Source organism: Vulpes lagopus, chromosome 8 (genome assembly GCF_018345385.1).
Source record: "Vulpes lagopus strain Blue_001 chromosome 8, ASM1834538v1, whole genome shotgun sequence".
NCBI lineage: Eukaryota > Metazoa > Chordata > Mammalia > Carnivora > Canidae > Vulpes > Vulpes lagopus.
The window spans coordinates 83,213,224-83,232,781 of NC_054831.1; the positions used below are offsets into that span (position 1 = coordinate 83,213,224).

Consider the following 19,558-nt stretch of genomic DNA (forward strand, 5'->3'; position numbering starts at 1 on the left):
GCCACACAGGTGAGGGATTAAACTGAACACAGCCAAAACCAGCCACTCCTGTACCTTTGGTTGGGACTTAGGCTCCTGCGTTCTAGTAAAGCAAGCCCTTGTGTGGGTCACTGCCATCACCTGCACAGGGACCATCTTCTGTAGGACTAATGTGTCCTGTAAGCTCACACCTGAAGAACCCATGCCAGAGACCCAAAAAAAAAGCAATCTTTTTTTACTGACAGGCTCACCTAAAAACCCTATAAGTGTCCCACCTCCTCCTTTTCTGAATTGCAGGATTTCCAGAGACTTCAGCTAACGTAACACAGGAGGAGTGCTTGGTACGGATGACGCAGGCTGCAGCCCCACCTGCTGACCACGTGGTGTGGGGTCTCTCCACACTGTGGGAGCAGAGGCTGCCCCCCCGCTCGCGGCCAGGGCTGGGGGAACAGGACAGACTCAGTCCTCAGGCACAGCCAACAAGCCCCCGGCCAGGCCTTACCAATACCCAGAGGCTTAACAACAGGTAAAACTTCCCCTTCTCTGACACCTACCGCGGGAGGTCAGCGCCAAAGGGAGAACTTGTTCTTATCCCTGTAACAACACATCAACAAACACGCTAGAGTTTGTCCCAACTCGACTAAGAGAAAACGTACAGTCTAAGTAAGACCGGTGCTCGGACACATTCTATTTTTGCTCAGAAGCCTACAGGTCCTCAGCTACAGTGAATGGAAGCATCCACTTACATCCTGGGGGATCTGGATGCAAGAGGCCCAGGGCGGATAGGTTCAGGCCTGCTCTGAGCCACTCCTGACTCCATGAGAAAAACCAGAAGAACCCTTTCATAATCAATTCTGTTCCTCCTAAGTATAGCTCTTCAAAAACAGCCATTGTTTCATATACCCACCAACTGCTAAACTACCCCCAAAGTCAAACTGACCTGAGAAACATGACAGTCCCTGCCCTATTCCCCCCAATTTCACTTATGCTTGAAACTCCTCAAAACAGAACACCCGGGAGAAGAGAAGTGCAAGCTCCAGGTAGGGCCATGCGTGCCGGGGCCCCATGTCGCCGTGAGTGCCAGTGACAGCACATGGCTCCCCCCGTCCTCCGGGCCCGGAACAACCTCGCCGTAAATGCAGATGAAGGGCAGCTGCTCCTGGCCCACCCCTACGGCTGCCCCTCGAGATTGTCCAGGCTCGCCTGACAGGAAGCCGTCTCCTCCGTGGCCGAGACCTATGAAAGAGGGACATGGCAAGAGCCACCCTGGATAAACCACTGAGAACTAGAGATCTTCTCTTCTGGGGCTATGGTTATTCTAGCTGGTAGGAAAAAAAAAACACGATTAAATAGCCATGGAAGCTCTCTGAACACACTGAGATTTCAACATGTGCTGGCTACTGCCTACCACCAACACCACAGTGCACCTCAGACGTAAGACGCTTCTTTCCCGATCTCAAGCTTCTTAAAAATCTCTGTCTGGTTTCCTTGTGAACATTTCATTAACTCTGCACGTTGAACCTTAGTATTCTAATGTCAAACACATAAAGCAGATTTATTTACTGCTTCCTATGAAGGAATGAAGAAAATCTATATTTTCAAGCAGCCAAATAAGCAAGTATTCAGTCATTAAGAAGTGTTTACTGGGCATGCAGGAGCTCTTCTGGTCATGCAAACACTCAAGCAGGCCAGGCACTGCCAGAGAGAAGCAGAGGTGTGGTGGCATGGGGAGCAGGTGACAAGACACATTCAGGAGGTAGGACAGGACAGCAGTCCTGCTTATGGTGCCGGTGGGGCATGGAGGGGTGGGGGGGATGGGGACATCCATGGGACGAGTCACTGGAAAGGTGGTCATGTAATTTATCAGGAATGGACACACCGGGAGAAAAGTTTTTGGAAGGAAATAAGAGCTCTGTTAAGAAATGATTATGTCTGAGCTGCCCACCAGATGGCCAGGCAGAGGGAGGCACAAGACGAGGGTCGGGGGTGTGTGTGTGTCTTCCCCAGCTCTGGCCAGGCCCTCTCAGCAGAGGACCTGAGTGCCACCACGCCTAGAGCATTTCCTGACTTCCCCCACTGCTCCATTTGGCCATCTCATTCCTTGTGGGAACTTTGGTGAGTTTGTCTTCTAAATGCTTGCAAATATGCAAATGGAGCTAAACATTTAGGAAAAGAATAGCCATTCTGGAAGACAGTGGAGTTGGAAATTAAGAATAAAGTTTTAATATCCACCCACAAAACCTTTTCCACAAATAGAGAGAGATCTCTAAATCACTGTGACTCACTCCGTATGGCCCTGGAAGACATTCACGGAGTGGATGGAAGGGTCCCTGAAATCCCAAAGACGGAAAGTCGTGTCCCGGGAGGAGGTCACCACAAGCCGCTGGGTGGGGTGTGTGCAACAGTGCGTTAGCTCCTGGTCATGCCCTACAACCAAAGACGACAAAAATGCAAGATCATCCACCTGCAGGTAGTTATAGAGACACAAGAATCACACAATAGTCTTTATGGTCTCTACTGCTAATACTGTGAAAGTAAATGAAGGCAGTGAAAAGAAAGAAATCACTTAAAAATAGCACATGAGGTCACGCTGGGACTGGTTCTGCCTCAGGAACTACAAGTCCTTTCAGAGGGATGAGGAAAAGGAGTGTGAGTGGAATCCACTTCCTGATCCTGACAGTTGGAAAGTCTGGCAAATCTCTTCAAAAGGCTAGGCGTGTGAACAGATTAATTCTCAATTCTTCACTCTCAGAATAACGTCTAATAATATGGTACGTGGAGCCGTTAGTACAATACGATCTTTAATACTCAATGAGGAAATTCACTTACTGACAAATTTGCAAAAACATCTGAGGTGGGCATAATTCTAAGATCTCCCGGTAACCCCCATCCCTGGTATACACACCCTGGAGGACACCTTGCCTTGGTTTGGGCAGAACCTGTAAATGTGACGAGATTTCACTCTGGTAAGCTCAGGACATTAAAAGGAAAACAGATTTTGCAGGTATAATTGAGACCTCCAAACCAGGTGGCTTTAAGTTACTCAAAAGAAACTGCTCTGGGTGGGCCTGACCTACTCAGGCAGGCCCCTTAAAAGAGATGTTCTCCAGTAATCCAGAAGACAGCACACAATTAAGTGGGAAACACCTCTGGAGGGCGCCACAGGGACCTGAGGGCACCTCTGGATGCTCAGAGTGGTCCCCAGCTGACAGGCAGCAAGGAAATAAGGACCTCAGCCTCACGCCACAACAAAATGAGTCCTTCCAACAACAGTAGTAAGAGGACAGGCCCTAACCCTCAGATGAATCCCCAGCCCCAGGTAACACCACTTCGTCCACAAGGGCCAACGAGCATAACTGCCTAGAACTCCTGACCTAGGGAAACCATGAAGTTTTAAATCCATGTTATTTTAAGGCACTTTTCTGGAAATCTGCTACAAAGTAATAGGGAGCTAACAGACCGCCCCTTTTTCAAATATCTAGATACTACTACATGCTACGATGAAATCCCCTCAAGATAAATGTAGCTAACCAACAGCTCTCCAATGTAAAAAGGATTCTTGAAAAATCACAACCTGAATAGCATGGGAACTAAAGATAATTCTGGATAAGGAGCAACTTGCAAGGTTAAGATATAAACATATGCACATAAATCAAAATACACAACTGGAAAACACAAACGTTTCTAGTACCTGTCAGAGAGTGAACAAGTTCTGCTGTCTCCACGTCGAACAGATTCGCCGTCCTGTCCCAGGAGGCCGTCACCGCCTGCTTCCCCCCAACCAGCCAGTCAGCAGCTATGACCACTCCCTGGTGGCTCTTAAGAGAGGTGAGTGGCACCCGGATGGTAGGACAGTCGCTGGACACGTCTGCATCTACATCAGGCTCATCTTTATCAGAGCACTCTACTTCGTCTTCGCCACATATCTGCTGCTGATGGTGAGAGCAAAGAAGAAATTCCCTGGGAATCTGGAGTCTTTTCGGACATAGCTACACAATCAAACTGTTGTCATTTGAGTTTACAGGACTCAATCTTCATTGTGGCCAATACCAGCACAGCATCCGCTGCGTAACTGGAGCTCACTATCGGCTTCACGATCTACTTGGCTGGATCCCATGACCAAGTAGAAGAAGAAAAAAAAACTAAGGCCACTATGACATCAAATGAGCTCCAGTCCATTTCCACTAACCACTAAAATAGCAAATAAAATGATTACAAATGTTCACCACATATTAGTAGAAATGTAATAAAATATCATTCAGAGTCAGTAATTCATCACAATAAGAAAAGAAATATTTCAGTTCTCAGGAGGTACTTAGAATTCTATTGCTATAGGAATATATACTAGAGTTCGCTTTTATTTTCCTACAATATCAGGAAGGTATCTTGTTAAAAGCTAAAATGAAAACATAAAGGCTTCAGCTCTTTAAGGAAATATGTTCACCTATTCATTCAACAAATATTTACCAGGCGCTTACACGCTGCCAGGCCACATGGTGGTCTCACAGCCTGGGAGGGAGATGACCACCGTCTGACGCAGACATACCAAACAATGCACGGGCCAGGTGAGGAGAGCTTGGAGCCAGAGACTGGCAATGTCCTCCTTTCACAGAGCTTACACGCTAGCAAGGAAGACAGACCACACACAAGCCTGCACGCACACACACTAGTGTGGTCACGTATGTCACATAGTAAGACACACATAGTAAAGAGAAGTAATTCCCATGTACATGCACAGTGCAGAGATACAGGCCACATGTACACGTCAAACAGGAACACGTCACACGTACACATTGCAGGGATATAGGGCAGACGTATGCACACACGGTATAAAGATATGTCATACGTATACTCAGTCAGTAATAGGTGCTAATAAGGAAAACAGCGGATGAAGGGATAGACAGTCTATAAGGCTGCTATGTGATACAAAATTATCAGGAAGAGACTCTCTGCTAGAGTAACACTTGGGTTGGGACATGAAGGAAGCAAGGGAGTGAGGCACACAAACATCAAGGGAACAGCATTCTCAGCCATGGAATAGCAGGTGCAGAAGCCCCAAGAAGGAAGCCGACTGGGAGCCACAAGAACAAGGCCATGGCAGCAGAGGTGGGAGCAGTGAAGTTAGAGATGCACGCCAACAAGACTCAAGAGAGAGAAGGTGGGAGAAACACAGATGTGGACCAAGGTCACAGCATCAAATATGAGTAGGGACTCCCAGGATAGAGCCCGGCAAGGTGGGAGGATGCTGATGAGCAGGCCCCGCAGCAGCAGGGAGCAGCAGAGAGCAGCAGGGACACACAGCTAAGCCCAGAGGACCGTGCTGAGAGCATGAACAGTCCAAGGTCTGCACAGGAAACCGGGGGGGGGAGGGGGGGGACGGACACAGATGCCACTGCATGGGGTCTGAGAACTGGCTAGAAGGATCTGGACGAGAGACAGGCAGGGAGGGTGGAAATCCTTGAGAAGCCTGGACAGCATGCTGGGAGTGCACAGCTCAGGACACTCACAGGTCAGGTGCAGGGAGCAGAGGAAAGGCCTGGTGGAAACAGGTGGGATTTCTCCAGGGAGACAGGGACTCACAATCTAGTAGTAAAGTTAGACACACGTAAGTATGCACAGTTTACCAATTTCAAAGCGCACTAAAGACTACAAAGCAAAATGCAGGGCGCAGTGCGTCAGGCAGGTGGTGTGCAGCTGAGCAGGACTGCAGGGTGGACAGCATAAGGGGGTGAGCACACAGCACCTAGAAGGGGCCAAGCAGGCCCACGGAGTGAAGAGTACAGCAAGACCATCCAGCCTGAGCTGGAGCCAGGGAGAGTCACACTAAGGCCAGGGGCTGGCAAAGGGCTCCCCAAGGTGACCAGTGCCACTCCAGAGACACCCCTCCTGACATCATGCAGAGAGAAGACGATGTGGGCAGCCAGGCCTGAGACAGGGAACCAGTCAGGGGTGGGGACTGGAGATGATGACAGCTAGGGCTTAACCACCTGCCCCGAAGACGAAGACAGGTCCCAGCACTGTGACCTGCTCGAGGTGAGAGGGGCCTGACTGCTGACCACATCCAGACGGGAGAAGCAACACAGTCACTAGAAATCCCACAGGAGGAGGCCCCAATTCCTGGGCCACATGGCTTCTCAGCTCCCAGAGAAACTTGCTGCCCCCAGCAGGCAGCGGTGGTGTGGACAGTGCCTCGGGCAGGTGCTGAAGAGGGGTGCTGGGTGGGGCGGCAGCTCAACAGGCATCGCTGGGTGCATGTTACAGAAGGGGTATCCCGGGGCCAGAGAGGAGTGCATCCAAGAATTATGTAAGAACCAGAAGCAGTAAGATGTGACCGACCAGTGGAAATGAAAGACAAGAAGAGAAAGAAGAGACCTATCAAAGATAATCCCAAACATCCTCAGAGTTTTGTTCACTGTTACCCAGATGTGCGGCAGTGCACCTACGGGGCGGTTCTGAGTGACAAGGAAGCGTGAACACAGGGATGCCCTCAGAGCAGGTCCAGGGGAGAGACCCCAGGTGCCGAAACAGATGCCAAGAACAAGGAAGAGTGGCCTGGGCTCCCATTTTAGAACGCCCCACCTATCACAATCCACGGTGGAAAGGTCGGAGTCAGAACCTTGACACAAGTCATTTTTCCAAACTACACAAAGAACTAAAAGGTATTTTAAATGCAAATGTGCTAAATCCTATTCATGAGTAACTGTAAGATCTTTTAACACTAACGTGGCAAAGGGCAGGGGAAGGAGGAGAGTTGTTTGTGTGCTCTCTGCCCACGTCCTGGGGATAATCGATGTCACGTTAGCCGCTTCTAATGCCAACAACGTCGGAACAGGAAGTACAGCACGGAGTGCTAGCAGTGCCCAGAACCAAGGAGTCACCGAATCTCTCACGGAATCCAGGCTCCCGGGCAAGAAGGGCCTCTGGAAGCCACTCAGGTAACTCGCTTCGATTTTCACTTCCCAACAGGAAAAATTAAGCCACTCGCTATATTAAGATAGTCAAGTCACACAAGGCTGTCACACGGTGACTTAACAGGTCATCTGTACGGCTTCCAGACACCGCCCAAGCACTTCTTTACCAATGTGGTGAACACCAAGGAAAACTCCCCGGTACATATTAACAAGCGAAAACATACGGGCACCTGGCAACTCAGCCGGAGAAGCATCTGCCTTCAGCCCAGGTCATGATCCCAGGGTCCCAGGGTCGAGTCCAGTGTCGGGCTCCATGTTCACTGCTTCTCCCTCTCCCTCTATCTCTCCCACCCACCTGTGCTCTCGCTTACACTCTCTCTCTCAAATAAATTTAAAATCTTTAAAAAAATAGAAAAGGAGAAAACATCTGTCTAAAAGCTGTACTGCTGAAAATAACAAAATCTTTGCAGATGAGTATCTGTTCTAACATGTGGGAGAAGCAGTAAGGAAACGTGAGCCACGACTAGCAGCAAATGCTGCAGACTAGCGCAGCGTGCGTGCTGGGGGCGGCGCGGAGGGCAGGCCGCGGGGGCCTTCCGAGGCTCTGTGGCGGCTCTGCTCCCTGCTGGATGCAGGCTCAGCTCCATTCAGGTTACCCCCAAGCCTGAGGCAGCCCGACGCGAGCAAAATCATAAAGAAAAAGATCAATTTAACACTGTAAATAATCTACTTGGTGTTTTTTTTTTTTTAGATTATATTTTTATTTATTCAGGAGACACAGAGAGGCAGAGAGAGAGGTAGACACAGGCAGAGGGAGAAGCAGGATCCATGGGGGGAGCCCGACGCAGAACTCGATCCCAGGACCCCAGGGTCAGGCCCTGGGCTGAAGGCGGCACTGAACCGCTAAGCCACCAGGGCTGCCCTCTACTTGGTTTTCATCAAAGTACCGGACATAATTCCCTACCTCTGCCAGAACTGGCATGTTTCTTTCTTTCTTTGAAAACAAATCCATAGCCAGCTAATGCCTTCCTTCTCTGAATCCTCTGAGGGGACCCTGGCCTCCCCTCCACCCTGTCCTTTGTCAGCAGTACTTCCTGAGTGAACACCTACGTTAAGCGACGAAGTCTTAAGCGACAAAGGCTAAGATAAGTCTGATTATTCCATAATGAGAGAACATGTTGCGATAAAGATGCACTCAATTAAAAATGAACTGTTCAGACTTCTTCACTAAAGAAAACTCTTACTCACCACTGGAATTTATTAATTAGTCCATCTCCAGAGAGAACGACATTTAAACTGCTTAAAAAAAAAAAAAAAATGGGGGCACCTGGGTGGTTCAGTCAGTTGAGCGACTGACTCTTGATTTTGGCGCAGGTCATGATCACCAGGTCCTGGGATCGAGCCCCATGTTGGGCTCTGAGCTCAGTGAGGCGTCTGCTTGAGTGTCCCTCTCCCTCTCCCACTGCCCCCCACTCGCTCATGCTCTCTCTCAAATAAAAAAATAAATCCTGGGCAGCCCGGGTGGCTCAGCGGTCTAGCCGCCTTCAGCTCAGCACGGGATCCTGGAGTCCCGGGATCAAGTCCCACATCGGGCTCCCTGCAGGGAGCCTGCTTCTCCCTCTGCCTGTGTTTCTGCCTCTCTCTGTGTCTCTCATGAATAAATAAGTAAAATCTTTAATAAATAAATAAACCCTTAAAAAATTTACAATTGAATGTAAAGACATGCCATCCTCCCGTCCAACTATGGCCTGAGCACACAGGAAAGCTCCTCCTGGGCTCAGGTGCCTGGCAGGTCTCCACCCGCGTTCACAGCACAGGACAGGCTAACCGCTTGGGAAGACCAGACAGCAGAACACTGCCCAGCAGGGGAAACCGGGGAGGGGTCTCCCTCGGGAGGCCGCCCGAGGTCTCCGTGTGGCCACAAACACAGGGTGCTGGGCTGAGGGGAACAGCTGCACCCGACAGGACAAAGGTCAGCCAAGGCTCTGCGGTTTAAGCCTCAATACACAACCTCTCCCTAACTGCAGCAAAACCTCATGATAATCACATGAACGGACTTATGTGGTTTACCTTCCCAACAGAAACATGACTTAAGGATACAACTTTTAAATATTAATGGCAAATGTTTAGCATTCAAGGTAAGTGGGGTGAGAACAAACAGTGCACATGTAAATGAAAGCCCCGCGTTTTCAACACCATCTTGGCCTGTGTGGACACGGGGTGCCCGTGATGGAGGCACGGCCAGTTCGGTTTCCAGTGAGGGCCTTCCTCGATTGTCAATACGTCCTCCCACGGCTGCCACACAAGCTCTCTGTGTCTGTAAGGACACTAACCCCATGGAACCAAGGCCCCAGCCTCAGGACCTTATTACCATCTCCTTAGAGGCCCATCTCTAAATAGAGCCACACTGGCAGGTTAGGGCGTCCAACCCTGGGATGAGGGGGCAGGGGGATCACATACATCCAATCCACAAGGTACTACAGATTTATCCTAAGCTTTGCAAGTGTCCAGAACCCAACCAACATACCCCGTGTCGTGCTTTCAGGGTAAGTAAAGGTGCTGCTTACAGTAGTGTCGGCAATGGGCTGCGGTGTCGGCAGCTGGACAGCGTAACTCCAAATGTGGGCGGTCTGATCTCCAGAAGCTGAGGACAGAAATAAGGGGACAATTAGCCAGGGTGCACACATGTAAAACGTGCTTTCTGCTAGGCTCTGTCACTCCGGGATCCTGAGCCATTGACAGGAGGTTCAGTGTATGATTAAGACAGTGGTTAAAGGGATCCCTGGGTGGCGCAGCGGTTTGGCGCCTGCCTTTGGCCCAGGGCGCGATCCTGGAGACCCGGGATCGAATCCCACGTCGGGCTCCCGGTGCATGGAGCCTGCTTCTCCCTCTGCCTGTGTCTCTGCCTCTCTCTCTAGCTCTCTGTGACTATCATAAATAAATAAAAATTAAAAAAAAAAAAAAAATTTTTTAAAAAGACAGTGGTTAAAAATATCCCCCCTGGCAGCCCGGGTGGCTCAGTGGTTTAGGGCCTGCCTTCAGCCCAGGGCATTACTCCGGGGTCCTGGGATCGAGTCCCACATCGGGCTCCCTGCATGGAGCCTGCTTCTCCCTCTGTCCGTGTCTCTGTCCCTCTTGCTCTCTCTGGTCTCTCATGAATAAATAAACAAAATCTTTAAAAAAATATATCCCCCCTTTCATTTTGGGGTAAAAAGCTACAAAGGGCCAAGCAAAATTTACACCTATATTTTATCCACCATCTATCTAACCTCAGAACTCTAGTAACCCATCACACGCTACGCTGCAGCTTCTGACCGTGAGGGTTCCGAGGCGTTCCCGTGCAAGTGTGTGTTCCCTCCGTTCCATACGGATGGGCTCACCACCTGCCGGGCCCCCGTGAGTGCTGAGACCTTACCTGCCCCTGCCAAGCGTGCAAGGTGCTACTCAGACGGGGCCGAAAGACAGGGCAGTGAGGGCACACACCGGCCCACGGACAGGCCAGACAGGCATCTGCACTCACCCTCACCGGGTACCTGCCACCCACTCCTCTCCGTGGCTGCCGATGTCCCCCAAAGCGGCCTGTGTGGGTGGTGCACATTTCCTATGCTGTCACAGGAGCTCCCCGGCTGACCTCATGCAAACCCCCGTCGTGCAGGCCTCTGTTCAGTGCCATGTGCTCTGCTTTGGTTTCCAGCAGCTCTTCTCAAGTGTCTTCATCTCCTTCCCGCCCCACCTCTGCTAGTCACTGGTCTCCCTCTTCACGGTCACACACCCAACAGCTTCATAAGGTGGACAGTCCCCCTTACTTTATTCCCCAATTGTTCATTCAGGCATCAACTAGCTGTGGTCGAGGCCTGTTCACGCAGGGGGCTCCCAAAGTGACTTTCCCACTACACTCTGCTCCCGTGGAAAAGCACCTGATCAGCCCCACGTTCATCCTCTGGCTTCTATCCCACGGGCCAAAGCCAGGCAGGCTTTGCTATCCACCATGAGGATATGGCTGGCTGCCCACAGCCGTGGCTGCTCACCCAGGCACCACCTCTGCCGCTCTCACACTAACACAGAGCTGAGTACTTGTGACAGACCATGTGGCCCTCAAAAATAAGAACATTTACTTCTGGTCCTTCACAAAAAAGCTTGCTGACTTCCACTCTTTCCAAACATTTAACCATTTAACCTTCAAGATCACTGCCAGGGTCCCCAAAAGTCACAGGAGACTATGCGTCTCAGACTCCTCAGCCCAACAATGAAAGTGTTTTTAAAAACTACTATATAGGGATCCCTGGGTGGCGCAGCGGTTTGGCGCCTGCCTTTGGCCCAGGGCGCGATCCTGGAGACCCGGGATCGAATCTCACATCGGGCTCCCGGTGCATGGAGCCTGCTTCTCCCTCTGCCCGTGTCTCTGCCTCTCTCTCTCTCTCTTTCTGTGACTATCATAAAAAAAAAAAAAAAAAAAAAAACTACTATATAAAATGGTAGCAAACCCACACTCCCACAGCCCAGGAGCCCTACTCAGAAAGGAGTAAAAACACTGGCCCTGCAGATCACCAGGACCTGGGCCACTATTTTCCCCCTCTCGGTTTCAGGTGTGTGCAGGATTAGGAACTCGGCAGCAGTGACAGGGCTGCAGAGAACCCAGTGCCCTCGGCGGAGAAACACCCAGGGCAAGCAGGAAAGCAGGCAACCAGGATGGGTGTCGTAGAGGACCTCCCGGTGGGTCACCTGCACTCTTACAGGAGCTCATCTAACTCACGATCCATGACGGTTTTAAAAAGTTCTATTCGATGTGCTTTTCTTTCTCCATTTCTCAAGTTTCACACGAAACAGCTACTGATGACCTTGTGACTTTTGTGTAAGGCACCAGTGAGAGGCAGCTCTTTCAAGATCATCAATAACTTTGCTCATAAGGAAAAAAAAAAAAAAAATCAACATACCAGTAAGAGCCAACTGCTCTGAAGGATGAAACTTTATAGAATTTACTGCAAAAAAAAAAAAAAAAAAAGAAAGAAATTACAAAAACAGGTTTAAAATACTTATCACCACTACAGCATGTATCACAAGGAAACTTTAAAAGAATTATAATAGTTCAATATTAGATCCATTCAATTAGGCAACGAATAAACACATAAGAGACTAGAGACACAAAAACACAACTGAATATAAACTATCATGTCGACAAAGTACAGGCCACACAGAAGAATACGAATAATCTTTTTCATAGATAAAGAAACCACCTAGAGTTAAAATACTTCAGGATGAAACAGAAACCACACTTAGACAACATATGGACAAGGAATACAGCAGGCGCAGGGTGACAGCCCACCCTTCCTCCTGTCCCGTTCAAGGAGCCCCCAGGAACGGAAGAAGGCAGGCCCCTGCCAGCTCGCGGCAGGTCAGGATCAGAGCGGACAGCGTCCTCCTCCAGGTGTGGTAATCTTCCCAGGGGGTGCTCCTGCGCTGGATTGCATGATGGAGGAGGGAGTGCAGGGACAAGACAGCAGCAGGAGCACACAGAAGCTGGGGCAGGTGGAGGCTGGGGCACGCGGAGGCCGGGGGGCACATGGCGGCCGGGGGCACATGGAGGCTGTGGGGCACGCGGAAGCTGGGGACACGCAGAGGCTGGGGGGCAGGCAGAGGCCAGGGGACGCAGAGGCTGGGGGGCACGCGAAGGGAGGCCGGGGGCACACGGAGGCTGGGGGCACACGGAGGCTGGGGGCCTGGTCGCCGGGACCTCCCTGCCCCTAGCGAGCTCATCCTGGGGAACCGGCAACCCTGTCTCCCAGTCACCCTGACAGAGCTGACCTGGGTCAGGGCACACCGGGCATCAGCCCTCACACCCACACGGGAGCAGGTGCATGGTGTGCAAAAGAACACACAGGAGTTTCAGCAAACCGGAGCAAGGGCTTTCTGGAAGATTCAGCCAACTACGTCACTGGGATTCTATTTTTCTGAGGAACTGGAAATGCTAGAAGACACCCTATTAACTCTAGACGACAGATCACTGTGGGAAGAGCCAGTGGCAGCTGTGCCTAAACTACCAACGGTCATGTGGAGTAACGCCCCAGTGTCAAGGGGCAACTGTAAGATCAGCGGCCGCTTTGCGCCTTGACGTCTATGTGACCTGGAGCTCATTCCTGGTGACGCGGGGCACAGACACAGCTTCTCTCACAGGCCCCATGAAGCATGCGTGAAAGAACACGTGCTGAGTGCTCGGCCAAGAACTGGCATACAGCAGGCGCTTAATGACTGTTTGCAGCTGCCATGCTGGCTATGTTTAGCACTGCCTACACTGGCATAATACATGACACCTAGCATGGATCTCACTGAGGGACAGTCCCACTGAACGGGCGCCAGACTGGAGGCAAGCTCAGGAGCCACAGGCAGCGGGCGAGCTGGAGCTACGCCGCCCCCCAGGTCAGCACATCGTGGCTAATGCAGAAGAGGACAGGGAGCCCCGCAAGCACCCTCGTCAAAGACTGGCAGCAGCCCCCACACGCAGCTAGCTCAACTCCCAGGGCCCAGCCCGGGAGCAGACACATGGTCTCCACAGGGAGCTTCGAAGACACCCGATCCATACATGGTTTGTATGCCGACTTTAACACAAACGTCAGAGGAACAGCACACGGAGAAAGGACAAGCTCCTGCACGGAGGCCTCCAGGTGGGCGCGGCGGCTCCAGCAGGGGCAGCTGCGCAGCTCAGCATGGGACCCTTGAGGCAGAGGACAGGTGCACAGGAGACCCGCACGCGAGGAACCAGCCAGGACGGACGGACACGTGTCGCACCACCTATAGTGAGTCACACGGATGAGAAATCCCGGGGAGAACTCCACCCTTTAGGTAGGTTCAAGGGACCCTCCAGCGGGGAAAGCAAAAGCCAGGACACAAGCGACACACACACGGTGCTCTGGAAGACAGCGGCCGCAGAGGAAGGGAAGGCCAGACACACCGGCGTCCCACTGCGTGTCACCCGGCCTCACCAAACCCAGGGCGGCGCCGCACCCCATGTGCTGGCACAGAAGGGACATGGAAGGGACACGCGTAGGACACCCCGGAAGAGCTGGGGGTCAAAGCTGCCAGCAGGAGGGGAGGTTCCAAAGAAGGGAGAAGAGCGACAACTAGGGAACAGAGATGTTGCGCTGAGTCTGGCCACGGGCAAGGAATGTCACACGAGGGGTGGAGCACAGGGATAAGTCTGGGATACACAGAAACCAGCCAAATAAAAAGGCAATGGCAAGTAGAGCACGTACATGGACAGCTGTGAACAATACACACGTCGCCATAATTAGATAAATCTGAGTATCCGTTTGACAATGCGTCACGCTGTAGCTACTTGGCGAGGACAAGAGTGGAGGGTGACATGTGGCAAGGGAGCAGGTCAGATCCTCGGTGCCTCAGGAAGAATCACTCGTCTAAAGCTCAAAAATTCAGAAATAATAAAACAGGCTATTCAGAAAAATGGAAGAAAAAAGCAGAATACATGAAGGTGTTAAAGTGGCTCCGTGTTGGGCAAGTGGAGTAAGGAGGCAGGGGACTGCAGTCGTACTTTACAGGCGGCCAAACATCCGTTTCATTCATAAGCGACGTATACATGTTTCACCGTATACAGGTCTTTCGAGGAACAAGCACGCGGCAAGGAGACAAAGGCTGCAGCACACGCTCACTTGAGCACCGCCTCCGCCTGTACAGGTGCTGTCCCGCGGCCCCCAGAAGAGACTCCGTGTGGAAGGACACGAGACCCCGACAGAGGGGTGTGGCTCACAGCCCCAACAGGACAACCGATACGCCCCCGCTGCGCAAAGGGGGCTCACCCAGGCCCGCAGGTGGGGGCACACCGAGCTGTGGGGCGAAGCCAGGCACCCCCTGGACCTGTCTGCAGTGTGGGGGGAGAGGGAGCCGGGAGGCAGCACACAGGCTGGCGCGGAGGGCCCCCAGAGGGCAGTGTGCAAGATGCAGGAAGGGGCCCCCGCAGGGGGCACTCAGGGGGCAGGAAAAGCTGCTGCGCCTGCTGCAGCAGGAAATGCAGGCAGGAAGCCCAGAGACGACAGCAGCCCCTCGGGGCCCCACTACACGCAAAGCCGCATCAGGCTGAAGAGGAACCTCTGAAATGAACACACGGCCTTTGACAAACATGTATTTCAGTTCCACACTCGCTGACCTGGGGCTTTCTAGGCAACGGTAAAGGCATCGCACACCAAGTCCTAACTGCGGTCAGGGCGGCTCACACTGCTCCAGGCACAGCACCTCCCTGACCACCCACCACGGACCCACCTGCCCCCGCAACCAGTTCAGCACACCTCCCATCAGAAGACGCCGCCAGCTCAGGGTTGCTCACCTGACCCCACGTGGCCCGAGTACTTGACGAGGCACCTCCCTGTCTCTATACTCCACAGCAGAGCCGTGTGATCTGCAAGATCCAAAGAACAAGAGTAACTGACCCATTACCAACTTTATGGCCATTTCAATAAAAGGGAGAAGTTACATTTTCACTAGCATCTCTTCTACACTAATCTATAATTAACTATTCAAACCATTTCCGAGGAGACAGAAGTTGGTGACCTGTCAACTGAGGCCAGGGAAGTAGTAAATAGAAAACCAGGGACTTGGGACTCCCAGCGCCTTGTCACACTGACTGCATCTCGCCTGAGTCCCTACAGGACAAGACTGTTGTTTTGCTGAATTAACACTTTCCAGAGTATCACGGAACAATGAAATGCAAACCCAAATTCAGTTACGAATTATTTAAAATAAGAATATTCTTTTGGGCCTTTCTTCTCATATAACAGGAAAATCTGGGAAATAAATGCAAATGATCCAAACAGGATTTCTGAGATAGGGTGCCTGGGTGGCTCTATCGGTGAAGCATCTGCCTTCAGCTCAGGCCATGATCCCAGTGTCCTGGGATGAAACCCCACATCAGGCTTGTGCTCTGTGTGTTAAATAAATAAAATCTTTAAAGAAAAAAAATTCTGGGACCAAAAAAGGACTCTTTCTCATTTAATTGTAATTTCCAAACATGGTGAAATGCTCGTGTGTAAATACAATCTTAAACAAGAAAGAGAACTTTCTTCATGGTTCTAACTGCTGCAACATTTTCTACTTCTTCTTTAAAAAGCAGAACCAGGGATCCCTGGGTGGTTCAGCAGTTGAGCATCTGCCTTAGGCTCAGGTCATGACCCCGGGGTCCCTGGATCAAGTCCCATGTCGGGCTCCCTGCATGGAGCCTGCTTCTCCCTCTGCCTGTGTCTCTGCCTCTCTCTGTGTCTCTCATGAATAAATGAATAAAAAATAAACAAAAATCTTAAAAAATAAAAAGCAGAACCTAGTAACTTCTCACAAGGTAGAAAGGTCATTTTCAACAAGTGAGCACCATTTTTAACTTTAGCAATTTTAATCTGAAAGAGTATTAGGTTATACACCTTGGATAGCTTTCAAAAAAACATCTTTAACGAGAAAAAAAGGATTTCTGTTGCCTGCCCTGGGAGTCCCACAGGCAAACAGGGCTACCAGGGGTCCTGCTTCCACTTAAATCCTAGAACAAGACCACAAGGCCCCTCCCTTGGCCGTGCCTCACTATTCAAGCAGATACGCACTCAACTGGGAGTAACAAGAAAGCCAATCAAAAAACTATACCTGGTCTGTATAAACGACATTCTTCCTTACGCTGCCGAGAACAGTACTCTGACCTAATGCCAGTGTCTGCTCACGCCGACACACGACATCACACCAGCGGACTGCAGCGACACCCGTGGAGCACGCAGGGCCACGTGCTTTGGTTTCAATGACTGTTCGGCCTCCTGCCTGCGTCCAGAGCCAACGCTGCCACCAACATGGGCAGGTCAGGCGTCTGCACTGGCTATTGTGCCCGAAGTGGAGAAGTAGCTGTAGACTCACCAGCAGACGCGGTGCCCAGCACCACGGGCTGTGTCCTCGCCACACTGACGTCCCAGATGCCATCCCTGTGGCCAATGTATTCCTTCACAAGCTGGCACACGGCCCTCGACGTGGTGGTCTTGAAGCTGGAGACGATCTAAAACCGTGACGAGAAGGAGTATTATAGACAATTTACTGACCAAATGCATTTAAGTTAAAAAAAAGGGTAAAACTGAGTAAGAGCTCTTGAACTGTGTAAGCCTCTGAACGGGCTATTTCAAGCATTAAGGGAACACACCGTAAGTGTAAGCAGCAGCATCCCTCCAGCTGGGTGTCACAAAGGAAGAATGAAGGCCATCCTAAGGCCTCGGAAGACCCTGACACCCCTGGCAAATCACGTGTGTCCTCCCACGGAGAAGAGAAGGGTCTGTTTACACGCTGCAAGGCTCTTCTACAAATCCAAACCATCAGCCAAATTTCCAGATTCTTTCTTTTTTTTTAAAAAAAAAAAAAAAAAAAGAGCTGCCAGGACATCAAAGTCGGGAAGGTATACCCACACCCTTAAAATTGCTTGAATTATTGAAGAATTTTATTTTTTCCCCATTTTTGGTAATTTACACCAACCACATATTATCAGGAGGAAAAGAGCCCAAGGTGGGGAGGAATCCAAAGACGACACTTCTAACAGACAAGGTTTGTCCAATACTGTTTATTGAGCGCATGCTTGGGGCCGGCACTGCTCTAGGAGACGCACGTGGAGCAACAGCGGCCCCGGCCCCGGGCAGCGCACAGTCCGACAGGAACAGGAGAACCACAAAGGTACACACGAGGGTGACAATGGTCTCGTATGATACACACAGCAAACAAATCTCACTTTCTCTTACAAGGAAAAATAGAAAGTGCATGAGAAAGGAAATAATGAAACACAACTCTTCAGAGTTTGGTTTTTAAACTGTTCTCAGACGGAATGGCTTTTCAGCGTTTAAGCAAATCAGAATAAAAGATTAATCAGAATAATGAAACTATAAAATCAAGTGAAAAAGACAACTTTGTGGTTAAACAGCTATTTTGAACACTGATTTAACAAAGCCCAGAAAATCAGTCTAAATTCATTCTTAGGATAAAGACGTTACAAAACGATCCACTGTTACATCAACTTGGGTGTGAACAATCCAACTGTCCTCTGAAGCCGAGGAGAAGTAATACAGCATGTGTAACGAAGACGGACTCTTTCGGCAGAAATTCGTCTGGCTTGGTTTGAATTTTATAAAAGGACTCGCTCAAACGCAAACCCATCATCATCTTTTTCCTGCCGAAAGCTCCTATCGCATCTCAACTAGTGACACTTGACCCCACAACACAGGACAAGTTCTCTGCTGGTGTAAGCTGCCACCAGGACGTCCAAGAACGGAACACGGGAGAGAATGGAGCCCGAGAAGGTGCGGAGCCCGCCCCACGTAAGTCTGAAGCCTCCTGCCCTTTCTCACACAGATGTGGCTGTCCAGAGACATGAGCCACCACAGCCACACTCCTCACCAACCCCACGCATACAGGAACAACAGAACATCACCACTCAACACTCATGCCAACCCCAAGTCTGGTGGGATTTTGGAAGCAGACAACATGCAATTCATTAATGTTGTAACAAATCACTTCATGTGTTGCTTCCAAACGCTCACTATGCTTTGTTCTTAAAAATCCTGACTCCCTCAAGACAGCAGAGGCCCCACAAAGACTGAATCACTCAGAGTGAACGTTCATGACAGAAAAGCAGAATGAAGTGACAAAGTGATGCTTTCACCTGTCGTCCTAGTTATCGTTTTAATTAAGATACAACCTAAAGCACTTCAACAAAACTGGAAGGGCTTTTTCACAGAGTGAGTTATCTTTATAAAAACGTGTATGAGGGACGCCTGGGGGTCTCAGCAGTTGGGCGTCTGCCTTTGGCCCAGGTCAAGATCCCAGGGTCCTGGGATGGAGTCCCGCATCGGGCTCCCTGCATGGAGCCTGCTTCTCCCTCTGCCTGTGTCTCTGCCTCTCTCTGTTATCTCTCATGAATAAATAAAATCTTTAAAAATAAATAAATAAATAAATAAATAAATATAAAAACATGTATGTACATTCCAGAAGTTTCTCTACAGCAACTGCCACTTAGACGGGCACACCTTCCTCCTGGCAGACACAAGCGGCCCATCCTCAGGTGCCCAGGAAGGCAGGCCTCTTCTGGTCCGCTGAGCACACGTGGGAGCACCAAGCACCGAGCACACTGCTCGCCGTCAGGGCTGAGTCAGGAAGCAAGTACTGCTGCCTTTAAGTGCACTCCCGCCTTGTGCTACCACCAAGAACACACGCCACAGCATGGATCAGAGTCCACGGGTCAGACTCTGGTATCAGAGTCCTTCCTCAAGTTTTAGACAACATCTCACAATATTATTCCTTTCTGCGCACAATAAAGATCAGTAATAGCATGTTTCTTATACATGGACATTAATTTGAAAGATCTAAAATGACTGGGGCTTTAAATATATTGTAATACATTTTTTTTAAAAGCAGAGTATTCTAGTACGTATCCTTCCCTTGGCCCAAATCTTGGTTTTCACTAATGCCAATAAGGGATAACTTTACACACTCCTTGCATCGTCTACTTCAGCAATACCCTAAAGGTCCCCAAATTCTAACACTGTACATTGTATAAATAAGCTGTACCCAGTGGAATGAACAATATACTTCAAAATAACATACCGAGGTCAGATGACGAAGAACATAATCTTACAACACGTTTTGAATAAAAGTTTAAT

The 19,558-nt window shown here is 50.3% G+C and overlaps 1 protein-coding gene across 4 annotated transcripts in view; it reads right to left on the reverse strand.

Moving 5' to 3' along the window:
* WDR37 (WD repeat domain 37) overlaps positions 1 to 19,558 on the reverse strand; it is a 53,218-nt gene that overhangs the window by 15,630 nt on the left and 18,030 nt on the right. For 3 of the 4 annotated variants that reach the window (XM_041765536.1, XM_041765534.1, XM_041765533.1), the window contains 6 exons: positions 16,782 to 16,917; positions 15,223 to 15,294; positions 11,825 to 11,869; positions 9,458 to 9,534; positions 3,671 to 3,911; positions 2,265 to 2,406 (listed from right to left, as the gene is read on the reverse strand). In XM_041765536.1, the coding sequence (XP_041621470.1) occupies positions 2,265 to 2,406; positions 3,671 to 3,911; positions 9,458 to 9,534; positions 11,825 to 11,869; positions 15,223 to 15,294; positions 16,782 to 16,917 (713 nt within the window). The remainder of the gene's footprint in view (positions 1 to 2,264; positions 2,407 to 3,670; positions 3,912 to 9,457; positions 9,535 to 11,824; positions 11,870 to 15,222; positions 15,295 to 16,781; positions 16,918 to 19,558) is intronic. The other variant, XM_041765535.1, reaches the window with a different exon arrangement.